Here is an 18,602-nt window from a genome sequence, read left to right on the forward strand (position 1 = left end):
TATTAATTCCTATTTATTTTGTATTAATTAATAAAATTAGTTCCCTCAACGCCACTATAAAATATTAAATTGTTGTTATTTATTTGTTTGCTATCTTATTAGTTGCACCCACGAACCTATACATTCCTCACGTCTTTCTTGCCTCCCTTTTATAATTTTTTTTGAACAAAACATAAGTTTATGCAGAACAGTAGAAAGATAAGAAACTATGTTTAGTGTGGCACTTTATGTGCTGCGGTCACAGTGATGCCATAATCAGTAAATAAAAGTTGTTATATATGTATGTATTTTTTGCTAACGTTTTTCTAAAGTTTCTATGTTTTTCTCGTTTCTTTTATAACCTGGAAGTGTCCGACGGACAAGACCAAACCGACTAATCTCTTAGATACCTAATTATATATCTATATTGCATAGCCACACTAATGTGTAAACCTGGGGAGTTTGGTAGGTTTCAAACCTCGCCGTACCATTCGACCACGATTGTGTGGTTAGATTGTTTTATTGCAACAAATATTTATAATCTTCACATATGTGTTATGAAAAAACTGTCACGATCTAAATTATTATTTCCATTAGATGATGATCAATAAAGTCCATCTTCTTGGTTTGGACTTTGGAGACAAAGAAAATCTACTCTAGTGAAATCAAACAAAATTTATAGAGTAAGATGTTACCGAATACAATAAGTCCCTTCCTAGGAAACAAATATTAATTACGGAAGCTTATATATATAGGCAGATATCCACCTTCTCCATTAAACAAGAGAGTTTTTGTTGCCGACCTTTCCTAACAAAAATAGTAATATATATATATATATATATATCAACATCCGTTCCCTGTTTAATTCCAATAAATAATAAATCTTGGTTATTTTTATAATGGATACTGGCATAGTCCACGGTGTAGTAGAATCAAACGCAAGCTTATTCATGCTCAAAGAGCTTAATAAAAAGGATAGAAAACAGCAATACCTCATACAAATTTACTTAGAAGCAATTCTAAAAGAGAGAGAAGATGCTTGTGATTATCACCAAAAAATAAAGATTCGATTAACCTCATAATAAGGATTAGAAGAAAAAGGATTAGAAGAAAGCTTTTCTTAGTGGCAACCAATGTTACAAGACAAGTCACATAACAAGGAAACCACATTCCTTTGGGTTTCTAAATATTGCATTAGGATTCTTCTTTACCCACATACACGTCATGCTGTTTTAACCTTTAACCAAGTCTTTGGTTCTCAATACTTCTTATAAATATTTTTTTGTTCAATACTAACACAATAAATCTATGAGGTGGTCCTTTGACCAAAAAAAAATCTATGAGGTGGTCCAATACACAGTATCTGTAGCAGGATAATATTTGTGTCATTGTAATTTGTAACTAATAATGTAGTAATATTTTTTTATTCAAACTTAATATAGTAAGTTGTACATTAACTGGTCGTTTGTTACACGTCATACTAATTTTTTGTTTGTAAAATTGTTTTGCACGATGATCTTTTGTTACATTGTCTTTAGTTACATCCTTTTTGTATGTATAAATGATTGCTTCAACAAACAAGACCGGCTATTTCTAGAACTACCCGCACTTAAGAGCATCATTATTGGTCGTATGTTAATCAAGTGTTCTTAAATTATTTTATTGTTATTTTGTGCTAAAGGATTTGCTAAGGACATTGCTTGAAAAATAGATTATTGGTGAGACCCTTTTTGTTTCTTAAGTTAAATAATTATTTATTTGAATAAGTTAAAACGACGGTGATGTTGTTGTAAGAGAGTCGGAGATTCTGGAGAGAAGCGAAGGACTCGAAAACATCAGGCAAGACGCCGGAGATCGTGGTGTTGTCGAGGGAGAGGGTGGTGAGGGAAGATGAGTCCGCGAGCTCCGACGAAAGCTCAGGACCTGGAGGCTGGTGAGTCCGGCGAAAGCTCCGTCATCTGCGGTGATGGATGTGGTGAGGGAAGAGACGGGAAGAGGAGGAAGAGGAGGAGGTGAGGCGTGGGAGCCTCCATGGATTGGAGAACATGCAGAAGGAAGAAGAAGGAGAAGAAGGTTGGGTATGGTGAAAATTAGGCTTTGTGATGATGTTGGAGGAGAGAGATGATGACGTGTGTTGTTAACAAACGATCCAAGAGATCCCTTAATTAACAAACGTTTGTTTGGTATTTTAGCCTTTTTAATTTATTTTAAATGCTTTAATTACTAACATATCTGTCTAACATACTCCAATAATGATGCTCTAATGTGGTTGCATGTCTGAGGTAGAGTTAAAAAGACACAGTTACCCCTCTGAAACCTACATAGACATGCCCTTATTCTCAAACGACCAAAGATCTTCTAGATCTTTAGATCAAACATCGTCTAGATCTTTATAAAAGGTGGTAATTCTATTAAATTATTTCATTATATTGACTAGAGTCACCAATTTGCACAAAGTATAATGTTATTAACATTTAAGTATACACATCCCAATTTTTGAGTCACTAGAGAAACGCTATTATCAATGTTGCATAGATTTTCTCTCTTCTTCAATCTTCTGGAGAACATGGACCTTTAAGCTACTCTCCTTCGCCTGTTGAAAACCAAAAATTCACCACTTAAGCTTTTAGCTTCAAAACCAAACCACTTCGGACCGATTACTACTCCACACACTCAAGTAATATAATGGATTAAATCGGGGCTAGTCAAACAAGATAATGAAAGAATAACATATGATTTACCGCAAAGACAGGAATAAGGAAAAGGCTCTTTTCCAACTCTTCAAAAAATGACAGTTCTTGTTTGAACATGCTGACCAATTCTGTCATCTCATATAGGATTATTTCAACCTGCTGATATTTAATCATATAAACATTCTTAACCTAATTTCTTATTCAATATAAAATAGAAAAAAAACCAGTAAATAAAGTGGAATTACTCGCGGGAGAAACTTGATGACCATGTCTTCGATCTCATCCATGACTTCTATAGCTGTGACCATTTCTTCATGTAAGGCCACCACATCTACCTGTAAGTTACACTATCATTTTTGTTTCTTTTTTTAACAAAACGTACATTACTTTACCCTTGTTAATTACAAAAAGATTGTGATCTTCAAATCTTATACAATTGCTTTAGTCAAAGAAAGAAAAGTAAACAAAACTATCTTACCGTTGCACCATGTAGGAGGGGTAAACGAACAGACAAAGCCTGCAGTTTTCGAGTTAGCTTGCTCAACGCTTCCAAGTTTTTTGCATCCAGCTTGGACCATTCATTGAGTAAAGGCATTTGGAGGCTCAGAACTTGACGTAGTTTGATTTCTTGACGTAGCCTTTGAACTTCTAGTAAATTTTCGACTACGTAGTTCCTCAGTTTGTATATTCTAAGCCAAACCCAAAACAATTGATCCTGAAATAATTACACAAAAAAATAAATTATTAGTCAAATGCATATATACATGCATTTTGATTTTTGAATTTTTGATTATACATTCACAAATGATAGTAACAGTTTTGTACCTCAACGTTGACCTTAAGGTTAGCCATAGTAGCTTCTGTTCTTGCATTAATAAACCTTAACTGAATTAATCTATTGTGGAGAAGCCTAAACCGGTGATATTCCTCCTCTTGAACCGGTGATACTTTCTTCTGTGCCTTAAAGTATTTCAAAACTCCTGCCACGGCTCCACGGCCACTGCTTCTCATCTTGGCCGCGCTTACCGGTGACTCCGGGGGCGTGTGGCACATTGAAGTCGCCGGAGATGAACTAGACAGAGAATTTTTCATTGTCGAATCAGCTCTCCCTGAGGACAATGCCCACGCCGATGGTGAGCTAGCTCCCGGTTTTACACCTTTCCCTGAAGCGTTATTGCGAGGACTACCACGCTCACGTTGCTCCAAGTACCGAGCAAAGGCCTCTCTGCTTCTACCGTTGTTCACCTCGTGAGATCTTGACTCGCTGTTTCTCGCCGGGGTCATCTCTCTTGATTTCGAGTTGGGTCTAGAAGATCTCGTTGTGGATTGTGATCTGCTAATCATCACACGTTTGCTTGTATTGGAAGGAGAAGAGGAAGTAGATGATGAACCAGAAGACGAGACTGACGCATTTAAAGATACCGGAAGAGATATCGAGGAGGTTGTACTCCGGCTCCGGTTAATATTCGGTGACGGAGGACGAACTTTGCGACTAGTGGTGGCGGTGGTAGTTGCCATTTTCTTTGGTGAAGTTCTTTGGTCTTTTTGCAGTTGATTGATCATGCAAGACTTTGTATTAAAGCCAGACTATATGCATTGGATTGCACAAGTTTATGATATAAAACATATTATTAGGGTTTTGTAATAACGCTGGGGGTTCGTAGGAGTTGACAGCACGTTAGAGCAGCATTATCCGGGTTTCTCTCAAGGGTTTTTAATGTTAATGGACTATTTAATTAAATCAAAAGTAAAATAAAATGAAGTTACCGATCCTAATATGGGACCGCTTACAAAAGAGTTTCTAAGAGCACGTATCAGCAAATGGATAGAGGTGGATTTATTTATGTTTTTTTTTGTTTTTTTCTTCCTCTCGTTCTTTTTTTCTTTTTTTCTTTGTCTTCTCCATCTTCTCTCGTGAACTCCGCAGGAAGACGCCTCTAGTCCGTAACGAACGATGCCATCCTCCGCATCAATCTCATCGCCTTCTTCTCTAGCTATTCTCTCAGCCCAAACTCGATCTCCACTCTCCTTCTTCTCTAGTTTCTGGGTTTGAACAGGGGAGGGATGGTTTGAGAAATCTCTGGTGGTTGTGCTTCTTCTTGTCCTAATGGTGGTGAGTTAACCTTGTCGGCATTGTCTCCTTGGTCTTGATCTGTCTCGGCATTACCATTACCAACATCGACATTCTCTTTGTTAATACCATCTTTTTTAAGAAACCTTAGTTAAAAACTACCATTGGAGCACAAAATCCAGAGTTTTTTAATTAAGGTTCTTAAGTACATTTATATATTTAAATAATCATTAAGAAACACTAATCGGTTTCTGTGGATAATCATGCTCTTAGAGGCGGATAAGAACACTTCTGCATGTAATAAGTGGGTCTACATAATTAAATATTTTATAAATTCGAGTGTATTTGGCATTTTTAGAGGAAAACTATAATATATGTATAATGTCAAAGCATGCGAAGGTCAGCTTAGAGCCTAAAGGCACGTCTTCATCTGATTATTTTTCTATCTCTATGTGTTTTGCAGTCAAATTACACAAAGGGACGCCGTTGAAATTTATCAAGATCTTTTTTTTGGAACACCTATCAAGATCTTTTGTGATATATCCGATTGTTGGCTAGTATTTTGAGTAATTAAACAACATGGTGGTTAAATATAATATAAACATAAACGTCCAACGGAAAAATGCCCCCAATGTATCTAGTCAAAATTGAATATATATATAAAAAGAGTCTTACAAAAAAAAAAGAATATATATAAAAAGAATATATCAAACCTTTAAGTGGATTCAAACTCTATACAATAAAAAACTTCAAACTCTATACAATAAAAAAACTTCAAACTCTTACCCTCGATGAATCCTAATCTGCCGGCACCAATATCCAAATAATTTTTGCTTTTATTTTCAAATTGCAAGACGAAGAAATGATCTTTCTGAATAAAACTCCCCACGTCCGGTGGTTGGTAGCTGCCTGCTGCTGGCCACCGCCACACTCGTTGTTATTATTTAATAATAATTGTAGTGTAAATAGAAAAACCTTAAAATTCATCATTGGTTATTCAGATTATGATTATGTCAGAGGACACTCCAAGTCAGGTGGAGTCATTGGAAAACTATGTCATGAGCTAGGGGATTCTAGCTAAGTTGTGCTCTGATTCTATTGCATTCAGCTTCCAGTCTCGCTTCGCAGCTTCGTCAATTAATGACACGCATATCTATGATCATTCTCTCTGCTATTGGATCATACAAATGAGAGCTTTGGATTCGGTGCTGTTGTTGTGTCATGGATATATAGGTGTTGAATAAGAAGTGTGTTGTACCGTCTTATAAAGAAGTCATGGCCTTCAAAAGCTGGAGGAATCTCTCATGTCTTCTTGAAACTGTGGTTTTAATCTGAGACTAATAGTTAAATCAAAAGAAACCATGCGTTTTGAATGGTGATCAACAAAATTTAGTTATATAATTGGAAGTGTTAATTTTTAGTATTTAAATTTGTATTTTACGCTCTAACTTATATAAAATTTATGTATAACTTAGTTCGAATGGTGAATAAATAAGTTGTTCTTTAGGAATCAGTAATAAATTTCATTTCTTGAAAAACCTACAACATTGGCCAGTTTGTAAATTTGTGTAATCCTTCTTCGAAAATTAAATATGAAAAATAAACACATGAAGCTAAACTTAAAATTATCTAATGGCATATACTAAAAGAAACCGTTCGGAGTTCTCACCTTAAGTATATATATATATATATATATGTATTTTTAAATATTTCAAAGTAAAAACTTCTCGTTAGAAATGCTCATTTTCAAAATAATAAAAAAATTATATAACTAAAAAAAAGTAAGAGAATGGAAAAGATAGAGTTTTCAAATTATATTTTTTTCAGAACTACAAAGAGAAAGCAAAAAGATCAGAACATTTTTAGAACTTCTTTGAACATTTGGCAAACTATGGCTGGTTCTTAATTTAAAACAATTAAAAAAAAATTAATCAGTTATTATATCAAATTAAAATATCTTAAGAAGATCATTAAGGTTGCTCTCAGGTGGATTATTAGAAAACCCCAAGTGTCCGAGACTAACCAAACTAACCACGGTGATCATTCCATCGGACCCGCAAAAGGAAATTCGTTAAAACTCCAATGACCCACACATGGGCCTTGGTGAAGCCGACAAGGTCCAACACAAGTAGGTTTTCTTTATTTTGTCCACACACACACAAGTAGCTTTTGTGCCCAAATCCTACGTAGAAGAAACCTAAAAGCAAACCAAATAGACGGCGACAGGGAAAGAGAAGAGGAATCTTTCAGACCGCAGATCTCTGTCTCCTTCTTCTTTCCCACACTTCTGTCTAATGGCACCGAAGCAGGCGGACAAGATTGAGAATCCTCCAGTTGCCTCTTCAAGCGAAGAGGAAGAAGAAGAAGAGTCTGGTTCATCTGGAGAAGCATCCGAGTCTTCCGATGACGAAGCTGGCGATGTCCAGTCCAAACTCACTCAGAAACCTGCTGCTCCTCCAGCTTCTGCAAAAAAGCCCCAATCCGACTCTGAAGAAGGCGAAACCGAATCAGAATCCGACTCCGATTCCGAGCCTGCGACCAAGACCAAGCCTCTCAACACTGTCGCGACCAAACCGATCCCACCGGAGAGCTCCACGGCAGCGAAGCGTTCTCTGAAGCAAGCGGATAACAACGAGCCTAAGAAGAAGGCAAAGACATCATCGACCACTGAGCAAGTGAAGAAGAAGAAGCCAACAACAACAACGAAAGATGAAGATGTCAAGAAGAAGATATCCGGAGAAGAAGCCAAGAAGATGTTGTTTCAGAGGCTGTTCAGCGAGACGGACGAGATCGCGATGCTTCAAGGCTTTCTAGACTTCACTTCCACCAAAGGAGACCCTTACGAGAACATGGACGCCTTCTGCGATTACGTCAAGACCTTGATCGACTTCAACGCTTCCAAGGCTCAGATCGTTACCAAGCTCCAGAGGTGTAAGAAGAAGTTTGCGAATATAGTCAAGAACGCCCTCAAGAAAGGAAAGACTGAGGACAAGATCACGTGCGCTAAGGATCTTGACCAGAAAGCCTTCGAGTTGTCGAGAAAGATTTGGGGAAGTGACGGTGTGCTTCCTGCTAAACCGAGGAAGAAGAAGTTGTCGAAAGAGGATGAGTTGGTTTCGACATCGCCCAAGAAAGAAGTAGTAGAGGTGAAAAAAACACAGAAGGTGGTGAATGCTGTTGTTGTGGACACTCATCATCTCTCGGAGAGTAGAGAGATGGGGTTGTTCTTCAAGGCGGAGAATGTGAGTGTTTTGGGCTTGGATGAGTTTACAGTGAGTGGGGTTTGGGATAGGGTGGAGGATGGAGGGAAGAAGAGGGAGATGGAGGAGAAGCTGAAGAAGCTAAGGGCTAAGCAGATGGAGCTGTGTTTGCAGAGAACTGCGCTCGTGGACTACACTGCAAAGATTATATTCAAAAACAATGCACCCTCCACCTCTTCATGATTTGATTAGTTACATTACATTGATGGTTTGTTTCAAGTTTTTTAGTCAGTAATGTTCTTTATGCCCCCTTATGTTGGTTGGATGCTTGATTTGGGTATTAAGACCCTTATATGAAATGAGTATTTTTATTCCTCTTGTTGTATGCTTTTTGTTCTAATAGTTTCTGATCTAAGGAATCAGATCTCACCAGAGCAAAACCAATACTCATCATACACATTGTGATATGTTAAAACTTGTATGTTGGTAGAGTACTGCATAGTTAAGAGGGAAAACTCACATACTGTTTCTTTGACAGTTTAATGACTAGGGAGAGATGTATGTACTCATCTACTGATTAATTAATGATCAAAAGCTTCAAAACCAAACAGCAAAGAAGAAAATGGTGATTAAACTGATCAATCAGCTGAAAACTTCAGCAATCTGATAATATAAAAAAAAAAGGAATTTTCAGTTTTAATGTCGAATATAACTTAATCTACAATCCCAAGCACAAAAAAAAAATTAAAAACATTTAACAAGGAGGATGAGATAATCGCCGGGAGAAGCGTGAAAGTGGGAATATCAGTCAGACGTCGTCTCTGCTCTTGGGTTTGCGATACTTCTCCTCCATATTCTTCACCGTGGCGGCAGCGCAACGGCCGAGGGTCTTGATGTTAGGAACGTTGTAGTTCTGAGCGATGTAGATCCCGCACACTGTTCCCGTCAGGAATGTGAAGCTGCTCCTTATTATCCCCATCTTCTTCTTATTCTTCTCCTCCGATTAACTTACGTGAGCTGGACTACCTAGATCGGGAAAAAAAAAAGAAATAGGGTTTTTGAATTGGCTTTGATCGGAGATTGGCGTGGGGAAGAAGATCTTGAGACTTCTCTGCGACATAAAAGAATCGATCGAGTATCAATAAATGGGCCTGTAGAGTTGTCGGCCCAAACTTAGTTTTTACTTATTAGGGGTCTCGTTTGGTTATTATTAATTCGTAAACTATAGAAACCTTGACGCCCAAAAAAATCAGATTAATTGGGTCAAATTCAAATCTGCTCAGGTGTCAAATCAGATTTATATGATTTCTTAAGAAAAATAAAATAAATTATCTTCGCTTAGCAATTAACACACGTTAACAATAATAATGTTGAAAAAAAGAGCTATTGGTTTCACCAAAACCGTATATAGATGATTAAATCTTTTTCTTATTTAATGTTCTAATAACTTCGAATGTTGAAAAGTGAAAATTAAAACCCAAAAAGGTCAGTGTTGACCGTATTGCTTTTTTTTTTGTAATAATACTTTTTGTTTCTGTAAGAAGAGAGATTGATTTTTGTTTCTGTAAGAAGAAGGAGATAGAGATGCAGAGAGTCCTGTGCTAAAGAGAATATCCAACCGACCAGGTTTTTGTGCTGATTCGATGGATTTTTGTATTAATATGATCTCTTGCTTGCTTGCTTTCTGCATTGAATCTTCCCCAGCTCCTCCTTTCATGTCTCTGTGTTCTTCAATTTTCTCCAGTTTCTTCGATTTCTTTTTATATATATATATATTGAAATTGATGTTTCTTGGTGGGTTTCGATGTGGGATCATGTCTTTTTCTCTCTTCTCTAGAGCTTTTATGCATCTCATTTGCTCTACAATTCTGAAAGAGTTCATTTTTATTGGTTTTCAGCTCAATTTTTCTGCAAAAGTTTCTCTCTTTCTGATGCAAATGTCAATTTAGTTTTTTTTATTAAGTTGTTTTTTTTTTTGTGATACTGATGTGAGATCATGTTGTTGCTTGCTGCAGATGGCATCATCATGCTAATATGATTAGATTGAGTTTCTGGTGGGGACTAAGTTTTAAGTGGCGAAGCTGTCATCATAGTTCCTAATGGGGGTGAGGTACTTGCAGTTCTCCGTCGCATCAACAGCTCTGAGCTTTGCGGGGCTTCAAGTCTGGACAGAGCTGTCTCTGGATAGACTTAGAGCAGATGGGCTGATAATTTCCAAGAACATTTCTTTAGGAGACTCGAGGCATGCGCTTGAGCTGCTTTTGGGTTCTTACTTTACAATCGCGTTGCTCACAAATTTTGTGCTCAATGTCTATATTCTTCTGCTACTTTCTCTCAAGGTAAGAGTGTATCACTTTCAATGCGTACGGATTGTTTAAATTGTTTTCTGGTAATGGTCTTTTGTTATTTTTTGTGTTATTAGTAATAATCTCTTTTAAGCTGTCTTTTTGCAGACACTATTTTTTGGAGAGTTATATGGCGTTGAAACTAAAAAGTTGGTGGAGCGACTTGCCAATTACATCATTTACAAGGTAGCTCTTCTTCCTTTTTTTATTGAAAAGTAACCTACATTCTGTATGCATATACCTATATGTATTCTCATTTCGTTGTAGGGTATATTTCTACCGCTGGTGATTCCAGCAACAATATTTCAGGGTGTACTGTGGACAGTTTGGCTTACTGTTGTATGCACTCTAAAGGTATGGTAGAAAACATTTGGCATTCTTGGTTTCCGATAACCAAAATTTCTGAATCATATTCTCCTAATGTTGAATCATTTAATAGATGTTTCAAGCTTTGGCTAGAGACCGGCTTGAGCGATTGAATGCATCTCCTTCTTCTACACCGTGGACATACTTCCGTGTGTATTCAGTTCTGTTCTTGGTTCTCTCTGTTGATACGTTGTGGTATTTCATAAATCTTGTGGTATATTTATTGTCAAATATATTTATGTCTGAATGCTAATTTAAAGTAATACTTTTTTCCTCCTATTTTGCAGGATAAAGCTTTCCCTTATGACATACAGTAGAACTGGCTCTTCTCTGTATCTGTTGTTACTTTTTGAGCCATGCAGTATAGCTTTTGAGACCTTGCAGGTACTTTACTTAAGTAGTAATACTAGTTGTCTTCTTTGTCCTACTTGTTGTCTTAACAAAATATGGAGCTGATCGGATTCCTTTTGCAGGCGCTGTTAATTCATGGGTTTCAACTGCTTGACATGTGGATTACCCACTTAGCAGTGAAGAACTCGGACTGCCAAAGATCTAAGTTTCTTGATTCCATGACAGCAGGTCTTTTTTTTTTTTTTCTGATGTTATTTATACATTGTTTTTTTATGCTAAACCGGGAATGCATTTCCATGGACATCTCAAGTTAAAAACTCTTACCTGTTTTTTTGGATAGGCTCACTGTTGGAATGGAAAGGCCTCCTCAACCGAAACCTAGGTTTCTTTCTGGACATGGCTACTTCGGTAATGGCGCTAGGTCACTACTTGCACATCTGGTGGCTGCATGGCCTTTCCTTTCATCTAGTGGATGCAGTTTTGTTTCTCAACATACGCGTAAGTAAGCACTAAGGCACATCATCCAACTGTTGAATCTCTTACCTGTTTTTTTTTTATTTGGTTGGTTTGGCAGGCATTGCTCAGTGCAATTTTGAAGCGAATGAAAGGATACATTAAACTGAGAATCGCTCTGGGCTCACTCCATGCAGCTCTTCCTGATGCAACTTCTGAAGAGCTACGCGCATATGATGATGAATGTGCTATATGCCGGGTATGCTTTTGGCTGTTAGAGTTATTAAAATATAAACCTTTTCAATGCCTCAAAACTCTTGGATGCATTATCAGGAACCTATGGCGAAAGCTAAAAGGCTTCACTGCAACCACCTTTTCCATCTTGGATGCCTCCGATCCTGGTGCGCTTACTGACAGCCTCGAGTATTTTATGACTGAAACTACTGATCATGATGATGATGGTTTGATGCTTTGATGCTGGCAGGTTGGATCAAGGTCTTAATGAGGTTTACTCTTGTCCTACATGTCGTAAACCTCTTTTTGTTGAAACTGAGGTGAACACTCGCTCAGTGGAAGTCTCAAGTGATGAGCAGTTAGCCCGTCAGCTTCAAAGACAAAACATTCCTGAGCATCCACTAGCCACTGGATTGTTTCCTGCCGAGATGCCAAACTCCATTGAAAGTGATCCTTCAAGGTTCAGTTAATTATTTGATTACAACTTAAAATTTAAAACAAATATTCAAACTATCTTGGATTTGTTGGATTTTACAAAACAGGAACTTAGGATTGGATCCAAGCTGGCTACAGACATGGTCAAGTCAGGGTGTTGATGTCGCTGGTCCCTCTACAGCGTCTAGGTCCGTTGGACTGGGACGGGTTCAGATGATGATGAGGCATCTTGCTTCTGTTGGAGAAAGTTATGCGCAAACTGCACTTGAGGATGCTGCTTGGAGTCTATGGCCTATGAACCCTTCACAAGCATCCACTTCTTCTACAACCATACCTCTAGGTACTGGTGGAAGGACAGGTGGTCTGCATTTGAGAAATGTATCAAGTGGGGCGAATGAAAGCTTGGCAAATATACTAGCTATGGCCGAGACAGTGAGGGATGTCATGCCACATGTGCCAGATGAAATTATCTTCCAGGTAACTTTTAAGTGCATATTGGGTACTCTCTATGATTGATCCTTAAGTGATGAATGTTGTTACCAAATTGTTAAAGTTCTAAGATTCTCGCCACTTGATACTTTGAACATGTTGGGTTTCAAAATTTTTGCAGGACTTGCAGAGAACAAACTCTGTTTCTGTTACAGTGAACAATCTTCTCCAGATGTGATGATAGTTTGTGTAAAAATACTGAGCACTTGCTGCAATCTTGTTCCAACCCTAAGTATAGATTAATGGTTCGGGACACATATACTTTAAGTTTACACACCACCAAACTTCCCAAGCTTCACCGGCTGTAAATAGAAGGCGTTGTGCATATAGAGAAGAAGAGGCTCTAGTGTATAGCTTCTGTTCATTGCCCTACTGCGGAAAATAAAGTTTGTATATTTACACAAGGTGCTATACCCTGGAGATATCTTGTAGCAATCTTGATCTTGGATCCATTCTCGAGTGGTACTGACCATTCTATGCTGCTAGGACTCCTGTATAAGAATTTGTAATTTACAACAAAATGAAGTTAATTATAGAGTCTATACTGTTTATTGATCCAATAGCTTGTTATGTAGTATATCATCGAAAATGTGTAAACTCATTTTTTGGTCTAAAAACTTAGACATATCCTCATTCCATACAGGCTAGTTTTGATTAACTTTAATCTGCATGTTTTGAGGTTAGTTGCGTGTTAAGAAACCCCAGGCTTTTTTGAGCCACCCAAGGTGACTTTAGTATGACTTGTACGACATAGAAGACAACATCCATGTCGTCACATCATTGTTGAGAGAGGCAGGACTATGAAGGTAATTAAGTAAATAGATGCCTTAAAGGTATCATCGATCATGATAGGAATTTAGGATATGTTTATTGCAAGGTTTTTATGGTGGAGGTTTAATTTTTAACTAAGAAAAACTAATAACTGTCTGTCTATTAAATATACCCTAGAAAACATTCTCTCGATAGAAGGAACTGATATCGCAATGATCAAACCTTAATTTGTCACTAGTAATGCAATAAGAGAAAAAAACTTCTACTCTTCAAAAAAGTCACATCTATTCTATAGGCTTTCTAAATTGAGTTATTTCCTTTCTAAACCTTAATTGCTTTTAAGTTGTTTAATTTATATATTGGAAATGATTAAACAAACTATGTGCAAATTCCAGCAAATATAATAAATCATGCATGGAGATCAATTCGAATATCATTTCCCGTACAAAAAAATGATACGTTGATCTATCTTGCTTAATAATTACAGAAGATCTCTTTCACGTCCATATTACATGGCCATCAGCATATATGATTCATATCCCATCACGTGTCACCTTGCTTAAACACCGGAATAAAGTTTGTATTCATCTTTCTAATTTTATTTGGACACCAAAAGAAAAGCTTCTTGATTGTTAATTTGGTATTAGTTAGAGACTCCAGGGTTTGCAAATTATTATAAAGTTATAAACGTCTACACTACAAACAGTGCCGGACTAACTTTTTATAATGCCCCAATCCAAAATTTTTAATTATACCTTTATATAAATTTTATCAAAATCACAAAACAGTATCAAAAACAGTGCCGGATTTTCTTACATTTTTTTCTTACAAAATTATCAATTACAGTTATAGAATCAAGTATTTCAACCATTTTCGTTTCAATTGATATAATAACTAACATTCAGTTGTGGTAATCGTTACCAGAATGTTTAACAATATGCGTTAAGAAATTTCTATATTTTGATAACAATCCTCTTTTTTTTTCAAAAGATCGAACATTTCAATAGGTTTTCAAACTTTTTTGGGTATTGATTTTCGAAGAATCTTTACTTCCATAAAAAACCATAACAGTTATATCTGAATGCGTACCACTCATTAAAAAAGGTTCCAAATTCAAAATTAATACTATCAACTAGATCTTGACCCGCGCTTTAGAAGCGCGGAATATTTTACGATGAAATTTTTTACTAATAATTTAAAAAATATTTTGGTAACTTTTAAAGAGTATGTATCTAAAATATTTTTGCATTTAAATCAATGTTTTTAAATTCAACCCGATTGTGATTATACCGGTTAATCCGGAGATCTAACAATTCAATCTAGGTTTTTAAAATATTCATATTAAAAGATCACTAAAACCCGAGACTAATCGATTGAACTAATGGATGACCAATATGTAATCTAATTTGATTTAAATTGTAATAGTTTCATAATTTGTAATCTTATAATCCAAATTTTAAAGTTCATTATTTGCAATTTATGAAATTATGACGTTTCTAAAAAAATTTAAAGAGAAAATTATGGATATAAAATTACTAAGATTAATTATTGTATTGTTTGGAAACATTGATAGTAGTATATAAAATATATTGTTTGGAAACATTGATAGTAGTATAAAGAAATAAGTATATTGTTTGAAAACATGGATAGTAGTATAAAGAAAGGAACATTAGTGATTTAATGTAGGTTTAACTATAAAGTATAAAAGTGTATTTAATTTAAAAACTTACAAAATAAATGTTAGATCTAACAAAATGTTTCTGTTTTAATAAGATAGATGTATCATCACTTGCATTTGTTACTTTGAAAAGCAAAAAAAAAAAAATCCAAAAGTTTTTTCATGTCATTGGAATTATTCAAATTTGGATTCAAGGGAAGTAGAACTTGATTCATGAGTGTATTGAAGTAATCAATCTTGAAGATATCTTTACAAAAATTTATTCATTTATAAATGCTAATAATATTTTTTTTCAAAAAATATGTCCCATTAATTTAGATGCCTTAATCCACGGCTTGGGAGAATAAACGAGACTGACATACATATATGTGGTTATAAAGTTATAAGGTCATTCGCTTTAAGTATTTCAAAGAAAAAGTTTCATAGAAAAATAATAATGTTTTATTACGAGTTTCATGATACATGAGTCTTTCAAATTTTCTTATTAAAATATTAAAATTTGGTAAAAGATTTTTTTTGATAGACTTCTAATATAGATGCCCTAAATGATCTTGGTAGTAACTGAACAAACAGAATCAGATGTCACATGGGTCGAATAATAAACTAAAATGACACAAGAACTAACTTTCTTAAATTTTCTTAAGCGTATTATATGGTTACCGTTCGAACAAAAAATTAATAGCTTATTTATGATTGGTGACTGGTGATATATTATAATTATAGTGCGAATCATCTATCTTATTAAAACAGAAACATTATGTTGGACCTAACATTTATTTTGTAAGTTTTTAAATTAAATATTTTTATACTTTATAATTAAACCTACATTAAATTATTAATGTTCCTTTCTTTATACTATTATCCATGTTTTCAAACAATATACTTATTTCTTTATACTACTATCAATGTTTCCAAACAATATATTTTTTATACTACTATCAATGTTTCCAAACAATACAATAATTAATCTTAGTTATTTTATATCTATCATTTCTCTTTAAAATTTTGTAGAAACGTCATAATTTTTATAAATTGCAAAATAATAAACTTTAAAATTTGGATTATAAGATTACAAATTATGAAACTATTATTATTTAAATCAAATTAGATTACATATCGGTCATCCAACAGTTCAATCGGTTAGTCTCGGATTTTAATGATTTTTTTTAATATAAATATTTTAAAAACTTAAATTGAATTGTTAGATCTCCGGATTAACCGGTATAATCACAATCGGTTGAATTAAAAACACTGATTTAAATGCAAAAATATTCTAAACACACTCTTTAAAATTACCAAAATATTTGTTATATTATTAGTGAAATTTTTCATCGTAAAATATTTCGCGCTTCCAAGCGCGGGTCAAAATCTAGTTTCCTTTATAATTGAAATACAATCGTAATCCAATATGTGTTGCGTATATAAATATACAACATACTGCATAGTTTCATAATTCACCAAAGTTTGCATTTGTATTCTCTCTCAGACCCGAAAGAAGAACAACACCCCTAAAGTGACAAACATGTTGCGTTTCGTCATACTCTCTCTAACTCTAGTTACCCTCATCAACTCATCAAACATCCCTAAAACAGCAGCAACTCCACCCACCACATACCAAAACTACGAAACGTTCGTAAAAACCGCATGCAACTCAACAACATATCCTACAATGTGCTACAACTCATTGTCCTCCTACTCCTCCACCATCAAAGCCGACCCAATCAAACTCTGCACAACGTCCCTCAGCGTCAACCTCAAATACGCCAAAAACGCCACGTTAGTCGTCTCTAACCTTCTCAAAAACGCCAAATTCACCTCCAGCCCTGAGGTCCCGGTCCTCAAGGACTGCGTGGAGGAGATGAAGGACACCGTCGACGAGCTCAAGCAAGCAATGGCCGAGTTGAAGAATCTCAACGGCGGAGGTATCTCAAAGAAGGAGCATCTAAAGAACGTGAATACGTGGGTGAGTGCGGCGTTGACAGACGATACTACTTGTACGGACGAGTTTGATGAAGGGGAAGTGAATGAGGAGACGAAGAAGAAGGTGGAGAAGGCTGTTTCCGAACTTTCAAAGACTACAAGCAATACTTTGGCCCTTATTACCAATTATCTACGTTTCTAAATTGAACGTTATATTCAACTTCATCTCTTTGCATGTGCATGTGTACGCTTTCGTTTCCTTTCTATGTCATATATATATTGGCAATCAAATAAATTCCAAAATTTCCGCATTGTATTACTAAACATGTATTTTTCTTTTCACATTGTGCATTCGAAGTACCAATACATTCAAGAAAATTAGAATTTTATATGTTTTGCACTTTTGGTTTCATTCGTGTATTCACAAACGTAATTTATATGGCACTCTCAAAAATATATGTTTAAACTTTTGGGTAACATAAAAAAAAAAAACTTTTGGGTAACATCCTGATTGGTACTTTATTCGTCTCTTCTATCGTTCCAAGCTTCCATCTACGGGTTCTTAAACGCGTGCTGTCCGTTATTGGTCTAGACAGAACCTATCCGAAGAGCAAGTACTTAGGTACATTGCTTCTCGCGACCGGGTTCGATGGAGACGGCGCTTTGTTTCCTTTAGCGTTTGAGATTGTAGACGAAGAGAGCGATGAGAATTGGATGTGGTTCTTGTGCGAGCTGCACAACCTTCTCGAGACCAACACCGAGAACATGCCGAGGCTGACCATATAAAAGAACAGCTACTTGTTTGTTATTTATTTACTTCTCTCCATTCATATTTGTATGCTCAGCTGTAGCAGTATTATATGCATAATAAACTCTCTTCTGTTTTTCGTTTTAATAAGAAACTAGATCTTGACCCGCGCTTTAGAAGCGCGAAATATTTTTACGATGAAAAATTTCATTAATAACTTAATAAATATTTTGGTAATTTTTACAGAGTGTATTTAAAATAGTTTTTGCATTTAAATCAGTATTTTTAAATTCAACCCGATTGTGATTATACGGTTAACCCGGAGATATGACAATTCAATTTAGGTTTCTAAAAATATTCATATTAAAAAAATTACTAAAACCCGAGACTAACCGATTGAACTGATGGATGACCGATATGTAATTTAAATTTGATTTAAATTGTAATAGTTTCATAATTTGTAACTTATAATCCAAATTTTAAAGTTTATTATTTTGCAATTTATGAAATTATGACGTTTCTACAAAATTTTAAAGAAAAAATGATAGATATAAAATAAGTAATATTAATTATTGTATTGTTTGGAAACATTGATAGTAGTATAAAAATATACTGTTTGAAAACATTGATAGTAGTATAAAGAAATAAGTATATTGTTTGGAAACATGAATATAGTAGTATAAAGAAAGGAACATTAGTGATTTAATTTAAGTTTAACTATAAAGTATAAAGGTATATTTAATTTAAAACTTACCAAATAAATGTTAGGTCCAATAGAATAGTTCTGTTTTAGATGAGATCATATATTTGTTTTCAAAATGGAATGTATTTTAGAATAGGTTTGATTTATCAGAAGGTACAAAGTGTTT

General features: G+C 35.2%; 5 protein-coding genes across 6 annotated transcripts; 3 read left to right on the plus strand and 2 right to left on the minus strand.

Moving 5' to 3' along the window:
- Positions 1-2,500: 2,500 nt before the first annotated feature.
- Positions 2,501-4,198, minus strand: LOC108839112 (QWRF motif-containing protein 7-like). Its single transcript, XM_056997161.1, has 5 exons — positions 3,498-4,198; positions 3,151-3,387; positions 2,918-3,007; positions 2,721-2,831; positions 2,501-2,572 (listed from the first exon to the last, which is right to left on the minus strand). The coding sequence occupies exons 1-5, from the start codon at positions 4,188-4,190 to the stop codon at positions 2,501-2,503; spliced, it is 1,203 nt and encodes a 400-aa protein (XP_056853141.1). The 5' UTR covers positions 4,191-4,198.
- Positions 4,199-6,902: 2,704 nt separating this feature from the next.
- LOC108837798 (GLABROUS1 enhancer-binding protein-like) lies at positions 6,903-8,319 on the plus strand. Its single transcript, XM_018610811.2, has one exon. It carries the CDS (start codon positions 7,038-7,040, stop codon positions 8,184-8,186), a length of 1,149 nt encoding a protein of 382 aa, XP_018466313.2. The 5' UTR covers positions 6,903-7,037; the 3' UTR covers positions 8,187-8,319.
- A 259-nt stretch (positions 8,320-8,578) lies between these two features.
- LOC130502372 (uncharacterized) lies at positions 8,579-9,046 on the minus strand. The gene has a single exon (XM_056997164.1). It carries the CDS (start codon positions 8,920-8,922, stop codon positions 8,752-8,754), a length of 171 nt encoding a protein of 56 aa, XP_056853144.1. The 5' UTR covers positions 8,923-9,046; the 3' UTR covers positions 8,579-8,751.
- A 336-nt stretch (positions 9,047-9,382) lies between these two features.
- LOC130502373 (E3 ubiquitin protein ligase RIN2-like) lies at positions 9,383-13,171 on the plus strand. 2 transcript variants are annotated; one of them, XM_056997167.1, is made up of 14 exons: positions 9,383-9,569; positions 9,959-10,282; positions 10,397-10,474; positions 10,556-10,642; positions 10,728-10,849; positions 10,942-11,038; positions 11,128-11,233; positions 11,346-11,503; positions 11,580-11,717; positions 11,792-11,859; positions 11,943-12,084; positions 12,118-12,152; positions 12,235-12,604; positions 12,738-13,171. In XM_056997167.1, exons 2-14 carry the CDS (start codon positions 10,043-10,045, stop codon positions 12,792-12,794), a joined length of 1,698 nt encoding a protein of 565 aa, XP_056853147.1. In that variant the 5' UTR covers positions 9,383-9,569; positions 9,959-10,042; the 3' UTR covers positions 12,795-13,171. The 2 variants fall into 2 exon arrangements, with proteins under 2 accessions (XP_056853147.1, XP_056853146.1); XM_056997166.1 differs by having other exon boundaries at positions 9,384-9,569; positions 11,943-12,152.
- Positions 13,172-16,533: 3,362 nt separating this feature from the next.
- On the plus strand, positions 16,534-17,293 carry LOC108853463 (pectinesterase inhibitor 4-like). The gene has a single exon (XM_018626876.2). The coding sequence runs from the start codon at positions 16,588-16,590 to the stop codon at positions 17,185-17,187; it is 600 nt and encodes a 199-aa protein (XP_018482378.1). The 5' UTR covers positions 16,534-16,587; the 3' UTR covers positions 17,188-17,293.
- The last annotated feature ends 1,309 nt before the right edge of the window (positions 17,294-18,602 follow it).

Source organism: Raphanus sativus, unplaced genomic scaffold (assembly GCF_000801105.2).
Source record: "Raphanus sativus cultivar WK10039 unplaced genomic scaffold, ASM80110v3 Scaffold0527, whole genome shotgun sequence".
Taxonomy (NCBI): domain Eukaryota; kingdom Viridiplantae; phylum Streptophyta; class Magnoliopsida; order Brassicales; family Brassicaceae; genus Raphanus; species Raphanus sativus.

What these genes read in the sequence shown, in the direction of transcription:
- LOC108839112 (XM_056997161.1), bottom strand. Translation starts at nt 4,190, where the DNA reads ATGGCAACTACCACCGCCACCACTAGTCGCAAAGTTCGTCCTCCGTCA. An exon ending in ACCTTAAGGTCAACGTTGAG is followed by an intron (nt 3,388 to 3,497) that starts GTACAAAACTGT and finishes TAATTATTTCAG; the next exon opens with GATCAATTGTTTTGGGTTTG. An exon ending in TCATCAAGTTTCTCCCGCGA is followed by an intron (nt 2,832 to 2,917) that starts GTAATTCCACTT and finishes ATTAAATATCAG; the next exon opens with CAGGTTGAAATAATCCTATA.
- LOC130502373 (XM_056997166.1), top strand. Translation starts at nt 10,043, where the DNA reads ATGGGGGTGAGGTACTTGCAGTTCTCCGTCGCATCAACAGCTCTGAGC. An exon ending in TAGCTTTTGAGACCTTGCAG is followed by an intron (nt 11,039 to 11,127) that starts GTACTTTACTTA and finishes TTCCTTTTGCAG; the next exon opens with GCGCTGTTAATTCATGGGTT. An exon ending in ATGAATGTGCTATATGCCGG is followed by an intron (nt 11,718 to 11,791) that starts GTATGCTTTTGG and finishes ATGCATTATCAG; the next exon opens with GAACCTATGGCGAAAGCTAA.
- LOC130502372 (XM_056997164.1), bottom strand. Translation starts at nt 8,922, where the DNA reads ATGGGGATAATAAGGAGCAGCTTCACATTCCTGACGGGAACAGTGTGC.
- LOC108853463 (XM_018626876.2), top strand. Translation starts at nt 16,588, where the DNA reads ATGTTGCGTTTCGTCATACTCTCTCTAACTCTAGTTACCCTCATCAAC.
- LOC108837798 (XM_018610811.2), top strand. Translation starts at nt 7,038, where the DNA reads ATGGCACCGAAGCAGGCGGACAAGATTGAGAATCCTCCAGTTGCCTCT.